This window comes from Ambystoma mexicanum, chromosome 3q, assembly GCF_040938575.1.
Source record: "Ambystoma mexicanum isolate Mex_15411 chromosome 3q, UKY_AmexF1_1, whole genome shotgun sequence".
Lineage (NCBI taxonomy): Eukaryota > Metazoa > Chordata > Amphibia > Caudata > Ambystomatidae > Ambystoma > Ambystoma mexicanum.
The window spans coordinates 219,583,243-219,607,104 of NC_090926.1; the positions used below are offsets into that span (position 1 = coordinate 219,583,243).

Consider the following 23,862-nt stretch of genomic DNA (forward strand, 5'->3'; position numbering starts at 1 on the left):
ACCTGGTTAACCGTATCCCCCTGTGCGAGTATTTATGCCAAAGCATGTCTGCAAAGGGCTCCAGAACAATCGCAAAAATAAGCGGGGACAAAGGGCACCCCTGTCTGGTCCCTCTGCCTATGTCAAACGAGGGAGAAAGCAGGCCATTAGTGCGCCCACAAGCAGTAGGTTTAGTGTAAAACAACTGTAGCCAGGATATAAACCGGGGGCCAAAATTGCATCTCTAAAGCACCGGCCATTGAAAGCACCAAGAGACAGAATCAAATGCTTTTAGCACATCTAGAAGGGCTGCCACAGCTCCCACCCCTGGATCGATTTGAGATAGGGCATTGAATAATCGGCTCAGGTTGAGGGCCGTAGAGCGGCCGGGGACAAAACCCATTGGTCTGCATCTATCAAGTGTTCCATGTATGAAGCCAGCAGAAGAGCGATTGCGTTGGCAAATATTTTAACGTCACTATAAATCAGTGATAGAGGACGATATGAGTCAGATTGTGTGGCTGGTTTGCTGGGTTTAAGGAGAACGGTTACCACTGCATCCCTCATAGTGGGGGGTAGCTTCTTCCTAACGCATGACTCATCCCATAGAGCGGCCAGCTGGGGGGCAAGGAGGCATTTGTAGCACTTGTAGAAATCGATGGCGATCCCATCGGGCTCAGGGGTCTTATTGGTAGGCAGAGCATCAAAGGCATGGGCGATCCCCTCGACCTGTATGGGGCTGTCAAGTATGTCCCTACTTTCATTGGAAAGAATAGACAGCGACAGCTCATCCAAGAAAGTTTCAATGTCTGTCACAGGAACTTCATTGCAGCTGTTGTACAGTTTGGCATGGAAGGAGCGGAACGCTGAATTAACGTCACTAGATGTGTGGTCCACTACCCCATCAGGGTTTTTGATAAGGGGAATGTGACACCTGCCCCCCTCCTGATGCACCAGCCTTGCCAGCAGAGCCCCCAGCCGCTCCTCCTTTGCGTATTTCCTAGCGGCCATTGGGTTGTCAAAAAATGTGCGCTCTCTCTCCGCCGCCTCTTTGAAGCCATCAAGGACATCTTTATTGGCGCAGAGAGTTGTAGCAGTTGGGTCCAATGCATATAGTGTCTCCAGCTGTTTTAGGGTATTCCCACATTTACGTATAGTCTTTAAAATTCCTGCCTCTTTAGAGTTTGGCCATAACTCAGATATATGCTTTAAAGGCTTCACAGAGGATAGCTAGGGAGTCCACGGTGCTGGTATTATTATTAGAATGGTTGTTAATACATTCCCCCCAATTCAGACTTAAACACCAGGTCCAATAGCGAATACGGCTTCAACCTCCAGAATCGTTCAGGGGGCAACCGCCCCTCCCAAGTCAAGGAGAGGGTAATAGGGGAGTGGTTGAATATGTTCTCGGAAGTATATCTGCGTCAGTTATATAGTTGATTAGCCTTCCAGTCAATCCCCACAGATCTAGCCAAGCATGCGAATCATGCACTGCTGAATAGCACGAGTGCCCACGGGATCGGGGATACAGCAGTCGCCATGCATCTACTGCTCCGAGGTCAGTCATCCTATTCAGGATAGCACGGGCAGCTCTCGATAATAATCAGGCTTTTCTTCCAGATCTGTCCATAGTGAGATCAAGGATAGTGTTAAAGTCACCTCCCCATAGGACAGGAACCAGAGGGTATCTGCCTAGCATGTCGGCCAGCTGTGCATAAAACTCAGGCTTGTCCGTGTTGGGACCATATATATTAAGCAATACCAATAGCAATACCACCAAGTGCCAACCAGTGTCCCATGTAACAATACATATCGCCCTAAAGGGTCCACCTGTGAGCTCTTCAATGTGTATTGGAGAGATTTGTGAATCATGGTCATCACCCCATGGCTTGGGGTCCAGTATTGGGTGTAAAAGCGCTGAGCGCCCCAACTTTCGCAAATCTCTCACAGCCAGTCGCCAGTAAATCTTGTGTTGCTCCACATGCAGCTGTTTTTTACGCATTTTAGAGTAATTGCCCAGCCCTCTGACATTCCAGCTCATGTCCCTTATCATATCAGACATAATCTGTCTCCTGGAAGTGTAAAATCCAGAGCCCATGCTGGTCAAGCCCCCCATGCTTTAGTGATAGTGTCATACCATTTTGCTGTTGTCCGGACTCCCAGAAACCTATGTCAAGCATTTTCTGATCCCTGTTAACAATCCCACAACTTGCCATCTCCAGCCCCACCCCCCCTCGCCCAATCAGGAGAATGAAAACCCCATAACAACTATAACTCGCAACGTTGCAAATTAGCATGGGGGGGCGAACGCGTCGTACAGCCCGCTACACATCACAGCAGAACAAGGTAAAGTAGACTACGGCACAAAATAGTAAGTTACATCAGACATTCATCAGTGAATTATTGACCACAAAGAATCATATTCAGGGGCGTTGACCTGAGCCATGTCAGGTAAGGAGCAGGTGGCCAGTTTCAAAGGCAGAGGTATAGTGGCTGCTCGGGGCAATGTCAGCTGAGAAAATGTTGTTCGATGAATTGAGCGTTCAAAACGGAGCATGGAGGGGAACATCATTGCATAGTTAACATTGAGCTCACTGAGCCTCCTCTTCACTGCAAGAAAGGATTTACGTTTGCCGACACAGCAGTTCAGGAGGAGGGGTCTAACAGCAGCGCAATGCCTACAAGGACGGTGGCGTACCAATGTTAAATGATTCGGTGTGCCACAGTATTAAAGACAGTGGGTCACCTCAGAGGGATCCAAAGACCACAATCAGTCCACAGTTGGCCCAAAAGGCGCCACCTGACGCAGTGGTGAGCAGTATACAAGCCGAAGGCTCTGGGGACAAGTAGCCCAAATAGGCAAAGTATATTGTTGTAGAAGGAGGCAGTGCCGGTGAGGACAGTCAGTATGAGATGGGAAAGGATCAGGGCAACCGGGGCAAATGGCTGCTGACTATTATCCAGAAGGCAAGGCAGTAGTACAGGGAGCCCCACTCATGAGTAAGTGCCAGGGAAGTCACAACAGCGGCCCAGTATGAGGTTGTTCAGCATGTGCTACTACTCAGTCACAGCAGCTGGGCAGTGTAATCAATGGGGCCCTATGAGGATGCTCGGGAACAGCGCACACCAGGGGCCGCCACCAGAGAGGCAGAGCAAGCAGACTGGGGAGCAGGTGTTCTCTACTCACATTGGCTGGTACATAGTCCACAGGCCGGTAGGAACACACAGTCCAGTTTAAATGAAGCAGGCCTGTCCCCAAGCAGGCACCAGAAGAGTAGAGCAGGCACCACAGAGGCGCCAAGCAGTAGGTATCCAGTAGATGGCCCCAGTCTAATGCGGTCAGGCCTCCAATTAAGCCCGGGGGAGAGGACTATGCATACGGCACAGTCAGCATGGGAATGGAGCCGCCGCGCACCAGAAAGCAGGAGTCAGGACGGTCCGGAATATCAAATGTCAGTGGCAGCAGATGTTGTCAGCGGTTCCCAGCCCAGCAGCCGGGCACTGCAAGTCAAATCGGCCTGCACACTAGGAGGCCCCAAAACACTCCAGCAGCAGGAGCCTTCTATCGACCCCAGAGCGGGGACACAGGAATGGAACGCACCAGGGTGTGCCACCCGGCAGTCAGCCGTCCTCACAGGGAGTGCAGATCAAGGAGGCCACACAGCCACAGGGCGCATGCAGTACACGTGCAGAGATGCGGCGCACCATGCCGGTGGGCAACCAGGGCTCACAGCCTCTAGCCCCCAACCCCAAGCAAGAGGCGGGGGTGTAGCCAGCAGGCAAATACACCGAGCGGATTTGGCGCCCCACCGTTCAGCGCCCAGCAAGGCAGGTCCAACGTGCCAAAGAGTTTCAGCCTCCACTCCGCAAGTGTCCTACGTCCAGCAGCCAGCAATTCGCTACTTCGGCCCGGTGAAGCATCCCACTCAGCCAGGCGCCCAGCGGGAAGAAAAGCGGCCGCACGGGCCACCCCTGAATGGCCACAAATCAAAGCACTGGTGGGAATTCAGGCCAGTTGGACATCGGCAATGCCTTCGGGCAGCATTAGTAGTCGCCACCATTCAACTACGTGCTGGGAAGGATAGATATTTGCTATGACACAGTGGCAGGCTGCAGAGCTGCACGTTTAAGCAGCCATCTTGTAAGCTGACAACAGCCTCCCCTCCCCTTTGAGGTGTCCTGAATAGACACAGAAACCCCCACAAATCAGCCAAGGCACTTTTTGATCCAAAGCAGTCACAGCACTTTCCTAGCAGCTTCCACAGCAATAATTGCCATAAGTGACGCTTGATAAATTCCAGCTTCTGGGCTGGTCCATAATCTAATCCTCTATTGGGCTGGTGAGAAGGAAATACAGGCTATTTTTAGGGCCACCCCTTCCTCCTGGTGGACACACTCAGATGGAGCCCCCTTGCTAAGAACGAGGATCCCAGTTAGGAAGGTTTTTCCAGCCACTTGTGTGCCTGGGCATGATGCATAGCCCCAGACGTCTGTGCTATGCATTGCAGCCGGGACAGCTTTCTTGTCATTCTTGTCATGAACTTCTATAGCCTGTGCTGGGCAATTCCTGCCAAACATATGATTAAATTACAGCACCCCACCTGCTACCGGCCCAAGCTTACACCCAATCCTTTACACCTGGTGGCCCAATTTCTCTTACTATTGAAGCAAATTCCAAGGTATTCAAAATGGGGGAAAACTTGTAGCCAATTGCCATTTATCAAAAATCATATTTTACGGTCTTTTTAAGCTACTTAGCAGCATTAAGTGTGTCTTACTTTCATTAATTGTAAGTTTCTTACAGCAGCACTTAGAATATTCTGCATGTGTACCTCAAAAAGGGTGGCCAGGAGGGCGTAACCCCCAAAAACAACAAGGATACATCCTGACAGCCCAACCTTCGCATATCCAATTTTTGGGCAAGCAGGAAACCCACAGGCCATTCATAGGGTGGGCGCTAGCCACGCCTCTGCCTAATCTTGAGTTCAACTTTAAGCATGTCTGAAAGTACTGCCTTGCCCATCCTTAACCTTTGTCCTATTCCCCTTATTTGATCCTTCCAGAACAGCAATATGTCTTGTGTTCATGCTCACGTTCCCTAATGAATGCCACAGTAGTAGCTTATCTATGAAGTCTAAAGCTTCCCCAAGATAAACAAACAAAAAAACAAGTGGGTCCCTTTTAGGGCACAATGTTTTGTTATAATCAGGTATGGGCTAAAGATTGGCTGATTGCGCCTGTGCCCATGGGCTCCAGCCAGAAGCTCCACATACTCCAGCCACTCTTGAATCTTGCCTAGTAAAAACATCCCAAAAATCTTGCAAAAAGAATCCAGAAATTATACTAGCTGATAATTCCCTAGTAATCATTTGAGATCACACCCCGTTGTAACTAAACATTGATGTTGCTGGGAATCGCTGGGACAACAGCCCTCAATGGAGACCAAATGTCTCTTTTTTTTGGCAAGGTAGAACTTGTAAGGACTTTGAAGCAGAAATAAATATGTTCTGGAAAGATATCTTTATCTAACACAAACACAAACACATGTAGGGATACTCTAAAAGCATACCCAAGGGTCCAGATTCTTAGCCATGTGTCTTCAATTAACAAACGCGAGCTGGGATGAGAGAAAATGGTGTGCTGAATTAAAGGAGCTTGAAAAATGTATGCTGCCAAACACGAGGAGTTAGATCTTCAAACCCTGACAAGGATTTGAATCGATTTCAATGATATTCCAAAGTGGAAGTCAGAATTTGCTTTACAATGCACCAAACAATGGGGTACTGAGAATTCGGGCTACCGGCAAGCAAGTTGTTGGCCCGCAATCTTTACAACTTGGGGGATTCAAGATTTGTCTTGTAATTAAAGACCAATTCTGGTCAGTTGGTAAATGAGAACAAGGCGATCAATGACCCTTCTAGAGACTTTTATAAGCATCTATACATGGATGATACTAAGGCTGAGAGCAAGGATATTGAAGAGCATCATACTCTGGTTTTACTCCCAAAAATTGATGGAAGAATGGAAGCTAGATTATCAACCCCAACAACTATCACTACAGTACTAATTCTTAAGGTCATATTCAATGACTCCTTGTGCTTTTATATCCCTTGCTCGTATCTGAAAAAGCCAGCATCAGAATGCTCTAGTTACAGACCCACTTCTCTCTTAAATGTGGATTTTAAAACGTCAACCGAAATTCTCAAGAATCGCCTTGAAACGGTCATCCCAGAGATAGTCCAACATACTTAAGTCAGATTTGTCAAAGGACGCCATGGACCACAAAATATATGCTCACTCTTTCATCTTTTTGATGATATTCATGGTAAAAGCAAGAGCCACATGGTGGCAATCAGATTGACCAGAGAAAAGGGTTTCAATCGAGTGAGTTGGCTTTTTCTAAATCTCTGCTTGCTGTCCTTTGGATTATTAGCAATTTATCCAGACTTGTCTAAATCCCTTTATTGTGGAGCTAGAGGTTGAGTACCGAGAAACGACCAGATTCATGAAGATTTGCAGTTGGAAAGGGGCGCCCACCAGGGTTACCTCCTGTAACTGATACTCTTCAACTTAGCCCCCAAGCTAAGAAAGTGGAAGTCGACTCAAGTAAGTGGGATTCCAGTGAAGGAGAAGGAACATAACGTACTGGCTTACGCAAAGTCATTCTTACTGTTTCCTCACCTGCAGAATCACTTTTACTTGCCTTGACCTCAATGGATGTGTACAGTGCTGTTTTGGGATATTAGCCTGTCCTTACAAAGATGGAAGCTTTGCCGGTCTTCCAAAGTTGCAATATGGGTGATGTAAGCACATAAAATGTTAAGGGGAAAGGCCCAGATTTCAAATACTTGGGCAAAAAAGTAGTTGCAGATGTAAAGATAATGTATACCAATCTGAAAATCAGTTCTGACAATCAGGAAGGATATTAGCCACTGGTTGATACTATAAGTCTCATGATCTATGGTATAATCGATCAAGATGAATAGTTCATCAAAGTATTTGTACATGTTTTGCACACACAGACACCCCACAAACCTCAAACGCCCAACCCCCAGCCCAGGGCCTACGGCTGAATAAACCCTGTGCTGCGATCTGAGGAATGACATGCTTGTGTCCGCTGGGGCCGGCGAGCAGAGCAACAGCAGAGAGAAGGTCAGTGGACTGTCCACCTCTGTGCCGGTGGGGCGGCTAACAGTGTGAGCTGGGTGAAGATGGACGGAGCCTTGTTTGCGTGATGAGGGTGGCGCGGTCTGCAGATGCCAGACGTGGTGCAAGTGCAGAGACTCAGGCACTAGCAAGGGGTGATGTGAGTGACGCCTGCCCTGGGCATAATTGAATGACGGACACTGGTTGGACGCATATGAGCGCCTCAGCAATACTTGTGGGAGCATAGATAATGACAATGATGCGGGAGGAGATCGCGCCAGGGGGGAATAAGCAACCCACCCCAACAGTCCGTTCAAGCGGAGCAGCCTGGGGCGCCCGCTCTTGCAAGCACCGTCCAGGTGTGTGGTGGAGGAAAGCAGTACCTTCCTGGGGAGCCCCATCCCCCATGGCATGTTTAAGTGCGAGCCTAGAAACAAAGCGGCATGGCACAATGCCACACATTGTGCCTGTCCATAGCAGTCCGGCTTCAGGAGCAGCCACTGCTTCCTGACTATTTCAGCAAATGAATCAACAGACCAGTGCTAAGATTGGTGGTGCCCCACATCAAATTAAGTGACATTTGGAAAAGAGCAGACTGCAGCTTCCGGTTGCTGGAAATTGTGTATTTGTGTGTGAAAGCAAGTAACTGTTGGGAAATTAGTGGTGTAAAACCGTCTCTTGAGCGGCCCAGTGGACCTGTGCTCCCTATGGCTCTCCTTCAGCTGACTGGCTAGGAAACTGGGGAGGTCTAGAGTGGGGTAATGTGAAGGCATACTGGATGGTTCATAGAAGGGGAGTTTACAAGTTATTTGCAATTTGAAAATGTTTTACAAAGGTGATGCAAGGGGTGAATGTTGGGCCCTGCATTGCTTTTATTGGTGACATGACACAAACACATAAGGATGCTCTGCAAGCTGGCTTCCCCATCTATCTCTATTAATGACGCTCTATTGGAGTACTGCTTATGGTGAAGGATTTCAGCTATGATTTGCAAGCCCATACCTACTGCTATTTCGGCTAGCGTGTTAATGTGTACTAAGCTCAATGGTCTATAAGTTACCATGTGTTGCCATACATTAATTGCTAACTGTAACACTGTCTCCCAGCGTTAAAGGAGATCCCAATTGGGGCTAATAAATGATCAAGGCGCCCTGTGACCTGTTCATGGTTTGGCTCTTATCTGCTCCTAGCTTGTAAGTCATGGTAGTAGCCCATCTCCTGTTAACAGTATTCATGTCTCTTTTCAGGTTGCCTAATACATTTTCCCTTCCCCAGCTAGTCTGGGGGACTGGGATTGGCCGTGCGTGTTCCCCTCCTTGACATGGTGGTAAAGGGTCTGCCAGCAGACCAGGGCTAAACATAACTTGGACTATACAAAGTTCCCATGGATAATCCTACATGCTGACATTAACAAGGGATGTTTTGGCTTCCCAAACCTTTATATGTATAGGAAGGCTTTCGCCCTGCATCAATTGTATTCTTTGTTATCGGGGAATGCAGTATATTCTTGGGTGGGTATAGAAAAGGGAGCTTTAGACACTTGTAACGTATAAACCATGGCCTTGCCATTTGTGTAGCTAAAAATCAAAATTAAACATTAGCAATACCGCAATCAATCAGAATATAGAGGAATTCTGGATGCACTTAGTCAAGTTGATTGTCTATGCCTGAAATATGTGCTCTGTAACAAATCCCTGGTGAAGGATGACCAGGGTTGCACACTAAACTGGGCTTACTGGGGCCTTCTCATTGGGACCCCTGCTCCTGCTTTCCCTCTCTCACTCTGGCCGCTCTCCTTGGGGCCTCCTCCTTCACCTTCCTGTGAGGCAAAAAACCATGGTGTCATCTGGCTCCACTCTCTCCTTCTCTCCTCACATCACGGACCTTGCCAAGAAGGCCCACTACCAGCTGCACCGCCTCAGAGGTATTCTTCCTTTTCTCACCTTCCCCCAGAAGCTCACTGTCTCCAGAGCCCTGGTTTGCTCTAGGCTGCAACAGCCCCTTTCTCAATCTGCCGCCCTCTACTCTCCGCCCTGTGCAACTAATCCAGAACAGGACTGCAAGACTTGTCGTTGGCCTCAAGCCCAGAGACCGTATCTCTCCAGCCCTGAAATCTCTCCACTGGCTCCCGGTGGATGCAAGGATCAAGTTCAAGACCCTCTGTATCGTCCACAAGACCTTCAGGGGCCGGAGCCCACAATACATCCAACACTCTCTTCCAAAACACCTTCCTTCTTGAGGCCTTCACCCAGCTACCTCCAACTGTTTAGGGTCAGGCAGAGTGGGGGGTATTTCTTTCCTCTGCAGGTTTCTCCCTCTGGGATGGCCTCCCTACCCCTCTCAAACCTGAGCCAGACCAGCTGATGTTCTGGAAGGAGCTCAAGACCTTCCTTTTCGCCTCTGCTTTCTCTCTTTCTCTCCCATGATGACCTACCTTTATGCTACGCAGACTGGTGACCAGTCTACCCTCAGTCTCACTGGGTACTAGGCTCCTCCACGACCAATCACCCCTGCACTGTTTCCGGGCCTAGCACACACTTAGCAGCTGTAGCTCTAACCCTACAGTCCCCTGCCTCCTTGCACTTACCCTAAGACGCTCTGCCCTGGCTGAAATTACTGAACAATGCTGCCCTGATTGCACTTCTCCTTTCCCTCTCCCTGGCACTTCCCCTTCTCCTTCCCCCCCTGTACTTTGCATTACCGCACTTGCATGATCTGAATGATACGATGCTTAGTAAGATCGTTGTTTTGTACGCCCTCTGTCTTCCCTATCTTGTCTTGTTGCACCTAGAAACAGGTGCGTTATAAATGACTTATCATATCTCAAATATCACGTTGGCATTTTTTCCAAAGGGAAGATTTGGCATAAGGGGAGTAACTACAGCGTCAACTTTCTTAGGTTTAAATATGAACTGACAAATATGACACATGGAAGAAAGGGTGCCTTGATGAGGGTCATTAGATGATCCCTGTGCTGCCTTAATGGAAAACCTAACAGCCAGACAATACTCAGCATCCAAACTACACAAAACTATGATTAAATCTGCAAGCCTCTCGACAATAGTGAGCCCCAAAACATGTGGTCAAAAGAGGTGATCCAAGTTATCTCTTTTAGCGAATGGGCAGAGATGTTGTCCTATACTATTGACTTAGGGATAGACAAGGACCTCTGCCAACTGTAAAAATAATGTTGTACTTGTCTATTGGTCAATCTGAAAAAATGACTATTTATTTATTTAATTTGTGAAGCGCACATACAACCCAGAGGCACTGAGGCGCTGTTGCAGGTACAGGTCAAGGAAGCAAGGTTAGTCATACATTCAAGTAGTTGCATCAAAGACAGGAATGAGAAAAGGTAGTATCAGAGAAGCAGAGTGACATGAAGTCTTGTACATATTAGTCACACTGTGCATGCTGTAATAAGAAGGGGGGGCTTTGCAGGCGTAATGGGCAGAGAGGGCGGGTTAGTTGAAGAGTTGACGGCTTTTCAAAAGATCCAGTAGGATTTCTTATCCCTCAGGGAGGGGGAGGTTATTCAAGAGTTTGGCGGCGCGGTAGGGGAAGCTGGAGCCTCCAGCTTTGCATCTCCTCACTTTGGGGACGAGAAGTCTGTGTATGGGGTCTTGCTGGACCTTGATGAGTGGGCGTTGGTGATTCTTTGTGTGAGGTAAGGGGGTGCTGTATTGGAGAGGCCCTTGTGGGCAATGGAGAGTGTTTGAAATGTGATCTTCTCCTGGATATGCAGCCAGTGAGCTTCGCTTATGGCTTTGGAGATGTGTTCTCGTTTTGGGACATTAAGGGCATCTCTTGAGGCATTATTTTGTATAATTTGTAATTTTTCAAGGTTACCAGCGAAGGGGCCTGTAAATAGGACATTGCAATAGTCTAGCTTAGAGACAATTATAGCCTGGGCAATGGTGAGGCAATTGTTTTTTGTGAGGAAGGGTCTGGCTGCTGCGTTGAGGACTTTTCTGGCGTATGCTGCAGAAGAGGCAATGGCACTAACTTGTCCAGACAAGGTGAGTGAGGCATCAAGATAGATTCCTAGTGTCTTTACTGGAGTTCAGACTGGAATCACAATCTGGTCAATCAGGAAGGATGAGTAGAGAGTGTTTACACGACTTTCGGGCATTGGCTGAGCCGACAATTAGGATTTCTGTCTTGTCGCTGTTGAGGCAGAGGTGCTTCGCTGCCATCCGTGCCTGAATTGTAGAGTAAATATTGTTAAGATAATAGAGTCATCAGTGTAGTTACCTGAGAGTGGATCACGATTTGCGTGTCATCAGCATATTTAGTGTACGCTATGCCGAGGGCGTCTATGATGTTGGAGAGGGGCCTGGTGAAGATATTGTAAAGTGTCGGGGTGATGCAGGATCCTTGGGATTGGTGGGATTGAGCGGCGATGATTCATGTTGAGTTTCCAGGGCACAAAAGGGTGGGCTGAAAAGTGGGAGAAAAGGCAGCTTTCTCTTGGAAAACAATAGGCGCATTGCTTTCACATGTAACGCAAGGAGCAACCTGCTGTCATATTCTTCAATTGTGACTAAGAGTCCTCACTCTGGTCTGAGGTCTTCAGTGGAAAGAGCATAGTTCTAGGTTTAGGTATTAGGTGCTGAAAATGATGAATCCTCCACTGCATTGTGATGCTCTACGCAATGCAACATCGGGTGTAAGGGAACTCCTCTTGCGGATGATCTTGATGGGAAAAAGGATTATTTTATGCCTTTGGAAAATCCCCAGACGTTCCAAAGCTGGGAGACTGGCTAGCTGATGAGTGACCTGCGGATCATGAGAAGCCTTTTTAAATGCAGAAAGGCACTTAAAAAACTTGACAAGACATTACGATACTTTCGAGACATGCGCATGAAAGCCCCTGCCGCTTAATGGAACTATGATGCAAAGAGCCGCTTGTTGAGCTTGGCTTGTATCGGCCGGCGCCACCTCTAGAATTCCCCAAGATCTTAACTGTCTCGGCTTTTCTGCCCATGACCTCTTGTTTGCTGCAAGCATTATGTTGTTGCTGTGTGAAAATTAGAACACTGCTAATTCAGCTCGTGAAAGAAAGCAAGAATGGCCCTTGCATTGTCTGTTAAAATTACTCTAGGTATGATCATGGTGAATGGCCATAGCCTGAATAACTTTACATTGTATAAGCTGACCATGTACTGCATACCCATATCATTACACTGTTAGAAAAGTAAGGAAATTGTATGTACAATCCGAGTGCTGCATGAACGATCCTTCTCACCTAAGAATAGTCTCTCACATCTGCGGCTTTGACATTCATTACTACTTTGTGTCTCCCATAGCAACCCAGTGTTTGTGCCGGGAGGGCACCTGTACGGATGGAAAAGGATGGAAAAGGCTGCTGAGCCAACTGTGTCTGTGAGCTGTGATCCCGCATTGACCAACAATAGAGCTGCGCTCAAAGACAAGCATTGGAAAAGCCACAGTTTTGGCTACTGTGTAGGCATGGGATATGCATTTGCCAGGCACTGCCATCATGGTACGACCTTGCAATTAAATCTCAACTTAGAAACCTCGTACATGTACTCCAGTGCAATAGTTTTGGTGGTGTTTAAGTGCATGATAGCCAAAACTAAAAAGAACGTTATGGACAGTTGGGTAGCTAAAGTTAGCATAAGAACATGGGCATAAAGGACCCGTCTCGAATATGGCACTACCCGAACTGCTAAGAGGGGAAACTGTGACCCTGTAATGGGCCAATCTGACGTTGGTTGTCTAGTCTCTTGCCTGTCTCTACTGATAAGAGAGGAATAATTTAAGCAGTCAGGGAGTGATGGCCTTCGAATCAGTAATAACTTAGATTCAATCACTCTGTCAGCCAAACTTTGAGGCACTCCCGAAGAAGTATGTGGCCCTTGGGAGTGTAGGAAAAGATAGGCTGGGGGAGAGGAGACCGTGATGTGATAATAGCAATGTTAACTCTCCGACTAGTGGACAATTACAAAGGTTATTGCATCCTGCAGTAGGGTAATCAGATGTCCCGCTTTCCCCGGGACAGTCTCGGTAATTCGCCCTCTGTCCTGGGGTCCAGAGAGTGTTTTAATAAAAAAAAAACCCTGTCCGGGGATTGGAGGGGTGGGTGCCCGGTGTCCGGGTTTTAGCCCGACAAGGGTCCAGCACCACTGAATTAGCCTGCGCACTGCTCTTGAAAGCAGTGTGCAGGCCCGTAGTTTCATTTTCCCTACTCCCCGCCCTAGCCAGAAACAGAGGCTCTGCGGCACCCGCGGATTTCCTGCTTTAGAGCTTGTGATGTTGCAGGAAGCGCAACAGAGTTAGGGGGAGTTATGGGACCAGTATATTTAAAAGCTGCAACTTCCTCGAGCAGCATCCCCTTTGCTCCCGCGATTTACTGGAAACTAATGCTGCCTGGCTGCCCCTCTGCTCTGCCTGACTGCGCTGATGCCGACCGCAGAGTCTGGACTCTCCCAGCTGAGATCAACCATCATCACCGAACAACGGACGAAACTCGACAAAGCTTTCTCCTCGTGGACCTGCTCCATGCCTGCAGTGCATCCATCTCTTTTGGTGGCCCTCATCTCTGCTGCAGCACGCCCAAATCGTCCAGCAAGATCCAATAGGTAAGGAAGAGTCGAGATTAGACTCATGCAACCTTGAACAAAGCAGCAGAAGGTTAGAGAGCAGGTTGATACTTGTGGTGCCCTAAGTCCCAACTTAGGGTAACTGCATAGGTCATTTTCATTATGGAGTAACATGCCTTCCAAATTATTGTAGCCTGTGGATGTGTCGTTCCAACCCCTGCATTACTGCTGTGTAAGCTGGGTGTTTAGGGTGTCCAAAACAACATGCTTTGGGGATAACTACAGTGGTATTAATGCAATACCAAAACCTTGGGACTGGGTCAGGTAAACACCATTTTATTTTGCCTTAGAAAAGTCTAACTGACATAATTCGAATGATTCTGATAGCTTTGAAATATAATTTGATTATCTTGATACTGAAAAGCATTGTTCAATGGGGAATGTGTTGCTGTTTGTTACTTGGCACCGGTGGTTGTGAAAGCAAATCCACTCCGATAGAAATAGACATGGGTTCTTAGTAATGTTTTTTTTAATGTATTTATTTATTAGTTATTTCTAAAGTGCCTAGACAACACATGGTGTTTCAAGGTGCCACAAAGCAAAAAAAGGGGGAGACGGGGAAGAAAACAAAAATAATGGTCCTACTAGGCCTTGTGTCATTCCGATTGTGCAAGTGCAGTAACAAGATGTGCAGGGAGGTGGTAGGGGGATGTCGAGGGAGGTAGGGGGAGGGGAGTAGGTCGGGGTGGAAGGGATAATGCTAAGGTGAGAGGGAGGTGCGGGGCAAGAGGAGGTATAAGTGCATGGAGGGAAAGATAACTTTCAGGCATGCGCACAAATGTGGTGGATCAATAACTTGATGCCTTTCGTTCTTTCCAATGTTGATACTTTCAACTATTCCACTGCCAATATTAAAGAGAACTCATTATTTACGTGCATATGTTTGAAAGGTATTTGATATTGCAAGGAATGTTATCTTTTGGCAGTTTTGCTATATACAGTATGGCAGCAAGTACAACCTCCTGTAAAATGTGTATGATCAGTACAGAATTCTTCCCCACCCGTATGCTTTTTGATTGCTTCCAAATATCAGTTTTTATATAGTGCTTCATCCCAGTTCTCTTATTTCTGGGAGCTTTACTAATAGGTGATACTGTATTTATTGCCCTCTCAAGGAAGTGGACCTGGGTAGGCTATTACAGCATGCAACCTACATCAAGTATCGGTGATCAACAGAGTGCTTAACATGCTTTGAAATTTCAGTAGGTTCAGAGGTTATCTTGCATTGCATAGCGCTTCCTACCATGGGTTATGACGGTGAAGATATTTAATGGATTTAGGGCCAATAGTTTTGTGCTTTTAATTTATTCTGCGAAAATTCCTAGCTAACCTTTTGTGACATGGTTCTCTGTGTACTACTTGGAACAGGTCTTTCTTTCTAACTTCTTTAGAATAATATAGTCCAAATAGAACACTGGAGTCGAATGCATAAGAATGAATGCTAGTGTTTTTCCCTTTTGCTTTTGGAAATGTTTTGTTTCAGTTCCAATGCTCCTTATGCTTGCCTGTAACGGGCTGCCCAGTTCCCTCCAGCATTTCAAGCACCACTCTTTATTTTTGTCAAATGCCAATGCTGTGCCCTTTCTTGCATCTGTATAATTTATAATTCAGAATAGAAATACATTAGCTGTCACTAACACATTTGGGGATTTAATTACCCTTCAGGCATACTACTGCAACCATGGTTCAGTCACCACAATACTTTTTTGTTGTTGTTGCATGAAATGAAGCTCACCATATCAAGATGACTAACATTACTTTGTTTCTTCAAGCTTTATCTAGAAATACTAGCTAGGGAGCTACCAACGATGCCCAAGAGGAGATGTACCACCACTGATGAGATGCAGAAGTCTTTCCCATTCCTGAGTAAGGTTGCGAGGAGTGACAGTGAGGTGTATTGCAAGCACTGAAAATTCTCTTTTCCTACTAGCTATGGTGGAAAAGTGGAAAATAAAGACCACGTGCAAACCAAGAAGCACTTATTCTGGGTGTCATCTGCACACCAGCAGCAGCAATATCACAGTTTTTTGGGAAGGCTGCTCCCGGGCACACATATTTCAGTAGGGCTGCTGCTGAAGGTACTTTTGCTTATCTCCTCGCAAAGCACAATCACACTTTTAGATCAATGGACTGTACATCCTCATTGATAAGGAAACTGTATGATGACAAGTGTACCTGTGCTTGCACAAAAGCAGAAGCATTAATATACAAAGTGATGTGCTTATCTCCTCGCAAAGCACAATCACAGTTTTAGATCAATGGACTGTACATCCTCATTGATAAGGAAACTGTATGATGACAAGTTTACCTGTGCTTGCACAAAAGCAGAAGCATTAATATACAAAGTGATGGCGCCTTTAGCTATGAAGGATCTCAAGCGTGATTTGAGTAACGTGTGTTAGTTTCAGTTGATGCTTCGAACAGAAAAGAGGTGAGGCTAATCCCAAATGTGTTCTGCTGTTTCCAGAACCTTGAGGGGGCGAAAGCTAAGATTATAGAGTTCACCTCAGACGATGGAGAAATCTCATTAATATTATTTGGGGAACTGCTTCAAGCCCTGGAGAAAAATGATGTAAGAGAAAAAGGTAATTGCCTTTTGTGCAGATAACACAAACACAAACTTCGGTTAGAAAGCAAAATCTGGGGAAAACAATGTTCATTGTAAGTTGAAGGAGGCAATCCCTGAAAATAAAGTAATTAGTGTGGGGTGTGCATCACACATTGTGCATAATGCAGCGCAAATTGCTGCTGATTGGTTCCCCTTGGACATAGAAACCTTCATCTTGAAAATGTATAAATATCTCCACATCTATTCTGTTAGAACAGAACAGTTGAAGGAATGTTGTGAATTTGTAGGGATAGAACATCAGAGACTCATTGGTACCAGCAACACACGCTGGCTGCCCCTATTGCCAGCTCTTGACGGTATTCCAACTGTACCCGACCCTGAAGTCTTACTTTTTAATCACAAGAAAAAGCCCCTACAGCAATTACCTAGTTTTTGGAGAACCCTATTGGTGAGACGTGGCTGTTTTCTGCAGAACCAGTTCATCATTTTTAATTATACAATTAAGGTTTTAGAAAAGCAAAATTCAAATGCTATTGATGTTGGCCGAAGGTTAATGAGACTGAAAGAAAAAATGATAGGGAGTCGTGATGCATGTTTTTTGAGAAATAAAGTGAAAGGCCTCCTAAACCCCCTAAGTGAACAAGGGCAACTAATGGAAGCCCAGTTAAATGAATATGTGTATTCATTCAATGACTACTGTGTGAATTACCTTGAAGATTGGGGGCCACATTTCTCAGAACTGAACACTTTTTCCTGGGTCCTCATGAACAGTGTCCCTGTTTGGGAAGATATAAAGGGCTTCCTGCAATTTGTGCGGTCTACATTGGCAAGATTCAAACTGGATAGCACAGAGCTTTTTGATGAGCTGAGCTGTGTACAGAATTACACAGCTTGCAGACTCGCTCAGTGGAATGTGCAGAAAAAGTGTGCAGATGAACGGTGGGTTGAGATTGTCTCCTATTTTTCAAAGCAGAACATTACCATTAAAAACTGAGCACAATGGTTCAGTTTGCTTTGTGTTTGTTCAGCACAAATGCACCAGTGGAAAGAATCTTTTCCATAATTAACAATACATGGACAGATGAAAGAAACCGAATGGACATTGACACCTTGAAAATGTACTGCCATCAGTGACATCACAGAAAATGACTTGACAAGTTACATTTAAAGAAGTTGCCAGGACTAAACCAAGAGACAGACTTTACAATGTCCAGTACATGCATGGTCACTGTTATCATTACATAAGTGGCAAGATCATGAGTGAGGCTTTTTTGGAGTACCGGAAAGAATGAGCTGTGTGTTACTAGGGTAAATTTCATAGCAGACTACAGAAGGACAAAATGGTGCTATACAAAATGCATTCATCTGAAAAGTACTCTTGAGTAGAAATAAAACATGCAAAGCAATTGTTTGGGGGAAGGTAGCATTATCTCTTGCATTCAATCTTCACTATGTTTTTTTTCTTTGCAATTAAGGCCATTTTGATCACTAAAAACCTTGAAATAATTCCACACAAAAAATCCACACAATAAAGGTTGCCATACGCCTTTGAGGTGCATTACTTGTGTGCCTTTCAATGATACAAGGGGTTCAGCAATTCTTACTAAAGTGTGTTCAGGTCATCAGTATTTATTGTGGAAAGGCTTGCTTTAATTTCACATCGAAATATTGTTGGTTTAACAATAACCCCAGTCCACTATAGTGCTTTACCGCAATATAGACATGCCCTGAACAGGTGGATCCCCAAGAATTCACTATAAAAACACAAAACAGTGCCACATAGTGGTTTCACGGGCATCTGGACATGAATCCAGCATTTGCCGGGAATAATTTGCCCTGGGCCGATCCCAAACTCATTCATGTTGCTCAGTGCTGTGATTAGTCCTATGTTTGTTTGTAGTCCCTCTTTTGTGTTTATAGACGCTACCAACATGTAGTCAGTGGCCTGTCCTGTTTTTTTATTTAGAAAATCTGGTCACCCTATCCTGCAGCAAAGGCTGACAATCATTCCCATTCTACTTGACCAGCAGAGAGTGTGGGTGTAAATCTGAAGAAACGCTGTGAAAGGCAGACGTGAGAGTGCCCAAGCAGTACCTGTCCTGGAGCCCCGTCCCGCCCCTTCCGTGGTGGCTTCCACGACTTCTCCCTGGTCTCTGTGTTGAAGAAGTAGTTTCGCCCTGCACTGGAGTCCACATGCTGCTCCCAGACGTCCAGCACCTGAAGTGGTGAACGGGTGGGCGTGGGCGGCTCCGCCTTCACAATTTTCATCTGCTCCAGGTTGGTGTAGAGTGGAGACTCCGGCGCATGCATTTCCATGATGGGCTCATTAGCGTACAGCTGGAAAGAAAGAAAACACACTGAATTCACACTGGAATTACCTTTGTGGGGCAATTGTGATATTTGTGATGTAAAGAACTCATGGTGGCAATAGCAAAGACAGACACAAGTGATCATAGTTCGACGGTGTTTATTAAACTGTATAAATGTGTTGGAAAAACGCCTGATCTAACCCTAAATCTAAGATGGGAGCAAGTTACGACCATCAAAATAATAATAAGGTAGTCCTAGTTGTGTCTTGTCAAAATAAAAGGGCCTACACTAAAAAAAAAATATTGCCAATCCTTACAACTAAATACAGAAAAGTGTGAGATAAGGTTCTTGAGAAACAAAGAGGTTTTCACAAATGATGAGTCAGGATGTGGTAGTTGGCGTCTCCCTTCCCCACTTTTTGAGCATGGGACAAGGCGGGACTCCGGCGCACAGCACACGCTCAAGCTTTCCCAGCACGAGACTACAGCTCTGCTTTAAGCTACCTGGAATTTAAGTGGTTAAGTCTCTTTTCCCAAAAAACGTCTTGTGCCTTCGAGGAAATGATGTGTCTCAAAATAATAAAAAAAAAGTTCCTTTCCATATGCTTTCTGGGTGATGACTTCTCACCCCTGGATCCCCCTCTTCCGGGCTCAGATCCACAAAAAGTTTTTTTACGATATCAGGACTTTCAATGTTTAAATTCCTTGCTTTCGAAGGTCTGATATATTCAAAATTACCAACAAAAGTTCCTTTCTGATTGTATTTAGAGTGATGATGCTTCGCCCCTGGGTCCCACTCTTCCGGGCTCAGACCCCTCTCGAATGTCAGCCTCCTTTCATCAGATTCCCTATGGTTTGTATTCAAAAGATTTCATTTGTCATTTCACGTGTCGATTGGTGGTGTCTTATTCACCCCTGGGTCCCCCTGTTCCGGGATCAGACCCTTCTCTCACCTCAGCCTCACTCTGTCGGGTTCACTACAGCTTCTCAACACAATCCCATCTGTGACATTCACAAATCTTAATGTCTTTATAAACAGTTCATTATGGACAACCCTCTGCTGGGTTCACTCTTGTATACACTATATTCATTTGAACTTCAGGTGGCATCCCTCCATTGGGTTCACACTTGCCAACTTTGCTAATCACACAATTCTTTAAACAGTTCTTCGATGCAGGATTCACTTCCCTTAGCTTTACAATCATCTGCTGGTCAAAGACCTTTGACTGTACAGAGGATTTCACTAGACCCCTGTATGACCACTATGACCCCTTTATGGCCTTCTGGTAACGGTAATTTCAAAAATAGGTAATAAGTAATCGCTCTGAGTTTCCTGAGTGAGCACCCACGTGGTGCCTGACTCCTCTGGAGCTGGTTTTCCCCTCTCTCATTAACAGTTATTTGTATATTCTTCAATTAGCCACTTGCTACTTTTGTTCAACACAGTTCAGTTTCTTATCAGTTCTCCCCTCGACTCACTATCTGTGAGGAACTGCTTGGCTTCTCTTGTCTTTTGAAGTCAAGGCCACTCCCACAGATGCAAGCGTCTCGCCCTGGCTTGGTTACCAACTGAAGAAGGCCCTGTGTACCGTTGATATCTGCTGCAACACATGCTGGCTATTGTTCGAGGTCTAACGATTCCTTCTGCAGAGGTTTCACGTGCCTGGGTTGGAAAGGGCAAGGTCGCTTCTCTCCTTGTCACCCCCTCGATGCTCGCCGTCTTGCTCCTCCTCTTGACCTGCCGTGCTGGGTTAGCTCTCTCGTTGTGCGTTCTGCCTTGATCGTACTGTGCTTTCATGCGCCACCATTTTATCCCTGTGGGGGAGAGAAAGGGCCGTCAGGTGTGTGTGATTCTGGTCAAATGCCTGATGTTGCCTAACCCTTGTGTTAGGACACATCAGGTAGATGGTTTTAGTGTTTGTCCGCTGTCTTCTGTGATGTGTGAAAGTGTTAATGTCGGAAAAGGGTGGGGGGGGGTGGCAGAGTGTTTGAGCATCCTACGGGGTAGACTGGGGGAAAGGTGTTATAGGAAGAGGAATACGGCATCTCACCCGTTGGCGTCCCACTTCTACTCTCAAGGACCCCCATGCAGGTGATCATACCTCACTGGTCCACCCCAGTGACTGGTAAGTGAGACACCCTTCAGGTTTCTCACAGTGACCACAGAGGCAAATAGAGGCACACTGGACTAGAGCAGAAGTGACTGAATTCAAAAATAAAGATTTGTGGGTTCAAATGCCCTCACAACATTCGCACTGACGTTGCCAGTGCTCTTGCTATAGCTTCTACCTCGCTGCATACACGCTGTTGGGAATTACTTTGGTACAAAGACTTCCAGAAGCACATTGAGCGGCACAGTTCTTTTCGGGCACCGCCTAACGTGTCACTGCACAATGAATCACAACTTGCAGTAATAGACTTCTCAAGAACTCCTGCATGAGACCAGTTGGCCATAGAGAATTTACAGCTAAACATCTTCCCACACTCCGTTCAATCTTAGTAATGGCTCCACACCCACCTCAGGAGATCACCAAACTCACCAAAACCAAACACATCTGGACGCCTCCTCTGCACATGCTAGACTTTTGTGTACCTCTCTTGCTCAGTGGAACAATGTCCCTGGCGTACAAAAGGCCAGCCCTAGGATTTGCGAGGCCCTGGTTGAGAAAGGATGTTTGAGGCCCCTAGTTTTAAAATGTACTGCCATCAGTGACATCACAGAAAATGACTTGACAAGTTACATTTAAAGAAGTTGCCAGGACTAAACCAAGAGACAGACTTTACAATGTCCAGTACATGTATGGTCACTGTTATCATTACATAAGTGGCAAGATCATGAGTGAGGCTTTTTTGGAGTACCGGAAAGAATGAGCTGAATTAGGTTTGGGGGGGGTCTTCTAGTTTTCGCAGCTAAACCCTATGGATTTGCCCAGGAGCTCACATTTAGGTTAAGTAGCGAAGCCAAGATTTGAGACTAATCTGCAACTCAAGACACTTGAACACAGATATCTTCCGACCTGTAGTTGGTAGAAATTTTGTTTGTGACCAGTCTTTGTAACTTTGGCTTGAAAGTAACATCTGATTGTGGAATACAGTGCATACAAAATGTGATGGTGTTTTGCTAACTGAAGATAACTGTTGCATTTGCAGAGATTTCATAATTGCATTTATTGTTTATGTTGTATATATTTGATGAATTACGACAATGTTGAGCTTTACGTCATGCATGGCAGACATATTACCTCTGGACCTGGAACACTGTCTTCAAACAGAACGGGTTATGCCCATAGAACTGCTAAGCCTTTCTATTCTAAATGGAGGTTGTTTGATATATTGCCTGGAAAACGACGTTTTCATTATTCGCGTCGTTGAATTCACGTGATATGGGGTAGTCACGTGAGTTACTGCATTATGTTCATAAGCAGCGTGGGGACGTCGCTCGCTGCTTCTGATTGAACCAATATGGCGGCGTTTGGGTAACTGAAACCTTGATCTGCGTCCTCACATCTTTTCAGTTACATCTTTGACTTTACTCCTGCGTGTTACTTCCACACGCGAACTCCTGGAGCTGCATTCAAGAAGTTACGGCAGCTTTTCTTGTTGACGTGTATCTTTCTACACGCTACCTTCGGCAGCCGTCCACTAGAAGACCAACGGACGGCTTTTCCTTCACACGCGAGTTCTGGCAGCCCTGTTTGCGTGTACTTCAGTCGCGTGTATAAACACACGCGGGTTCCCAATATCTTCATGTGCGGCTTTCCTGGCTGTGTGTAAGTTTGTCGCATGTAAAACCACACGCGGTTTCCTGAACTCTTCAAGAGCGGCCGTCCTGGATGCGTGTACTTTTGTCGCGTGTAAAACCCTATGCGGTTTCCTGAACTCTTCAAGCGCAGCAGTCCTGGCTGTGTGTACTTTGTCGCGTGTAAAAACACAGGCGGATGTCTGAAATCTTCACGTGCTGCTTTCCTGGATGCGTGTAAGTTTGTCGCATGTAAAATCCCACGCGGTTTCCTGAACTCTTCCAGCGTGGCTGTCCTGGCTGCATGTACTTTGTCACTTGTAAAAACCACATGCTGGTTCTTGAACTCTTAACGTGCGGCTTTCCTGGCTGCGTGGAAATTGGTCACATGTAAAACTGCACACAGTTTTCTGAACTCTTTAAACGTGCAATTCCGCACGCATGTTGTGCTTCGCTTTGGATTTAATCTCTGGCACCTGTGATGAGATAACAGGTGGACTTCAATTCATTATTTCTGTTCTACATGGAAAAGGAAGTATTGCCGACAACTGTTTATTTGAAGGTGATTGTGCACAGTACTTTGGGCGCTATCCTGTGGTGCACCAACCCGGTATCTAGCGTGAGCCGTTTGGGATAAGTTTCCCTTACTAACCTTCCTTCCTTTTGTCGTTGTTTCAATACCTGCATTTATTCAGAGACTTGTTGGCAGAGCCTCCAGTTCTAAGTCTACAGGTTAGTTTTGTACTAGATGCTATTGCTGTGCTATTAGTGAGAGTTTAGGTTGGGACACTTCCTCATTATACTTTATTGTATCCTAGGCTGATTTCCAATGATGTTCCCACACCCTTTCCAGTGATCCCTCTCTCTGCCTGTTTTATTGTCAGAGAGTTGTATCATTTGGAAGGTCTATTTTTGACTTCACTACTGTCAAGCTGTGTGATTCATCAAGGATCCGGAATAGCCCTACCAATTGTATCCTTTATGGTTAACTGTATCCTTTTTCCTAAAATGATTGGGTGATTTATGACATTTACAATGTAATTATTTCCATATCTCCCGGCACATCATCTTGTTGCTCTGCATAAATTAAAGCATCCACATATGTTTGATCCACTCCTCTGTTTGGTATCTCCACATCTTAAAACAGTCCAAGGAGAACAATGCAGGCGGCTATCAGTGCTTCCCTGTCTCCTCTTAGAGACGATGTGCCAGGAGATATTGAAATAATTACATTTTCAAGCTCAACATTGTCGTAATTCATCAAGGAAAGAAAAGGGGTACATTAGAGAATGTAAATTTATGTATGTCCTGATGAAGGCCGAAGTATGGCATTTATGGAACAGGTCCTACATTACATTACTGTACCCGAATCAGTGGCCGAAACACATGTTGAATGGTATTGATTGACATATTCTTCGAGTATGCCCGTCATAATGCGGGACAGTAGTAACTTAATTGTGGTTAATCCAGTTGATGTCTAATATCTGGATATAA

General features: G+C 45.8%; 1 protein-coding gene across 2 annotated transcripts in view; it reads right to left on the minus strand.

Annotated features, from left to right (window-relative positions):
* Positions 1 to 23,862, minus strand: part of ARHGAP9 (Rho GTPase activating protein 9) — a 1,031,694-nt gene that overhangs the window by 862,300 nt on the left and 145,532 nt on the right. For both annotated transcript variants that reach the window (XM_069653585.1, XM_069653586.1), the window contains one exon: positions 18,415 to 18,657. In XM_069653585.1, coding sequence (XP_069509686.1) covers positions 18,415 to 18,657 — 243 coding nt within the window. The remainder of the gene's footprint in view (positions 1 to 18,414; positions 18,658 to 23,862) is intronic.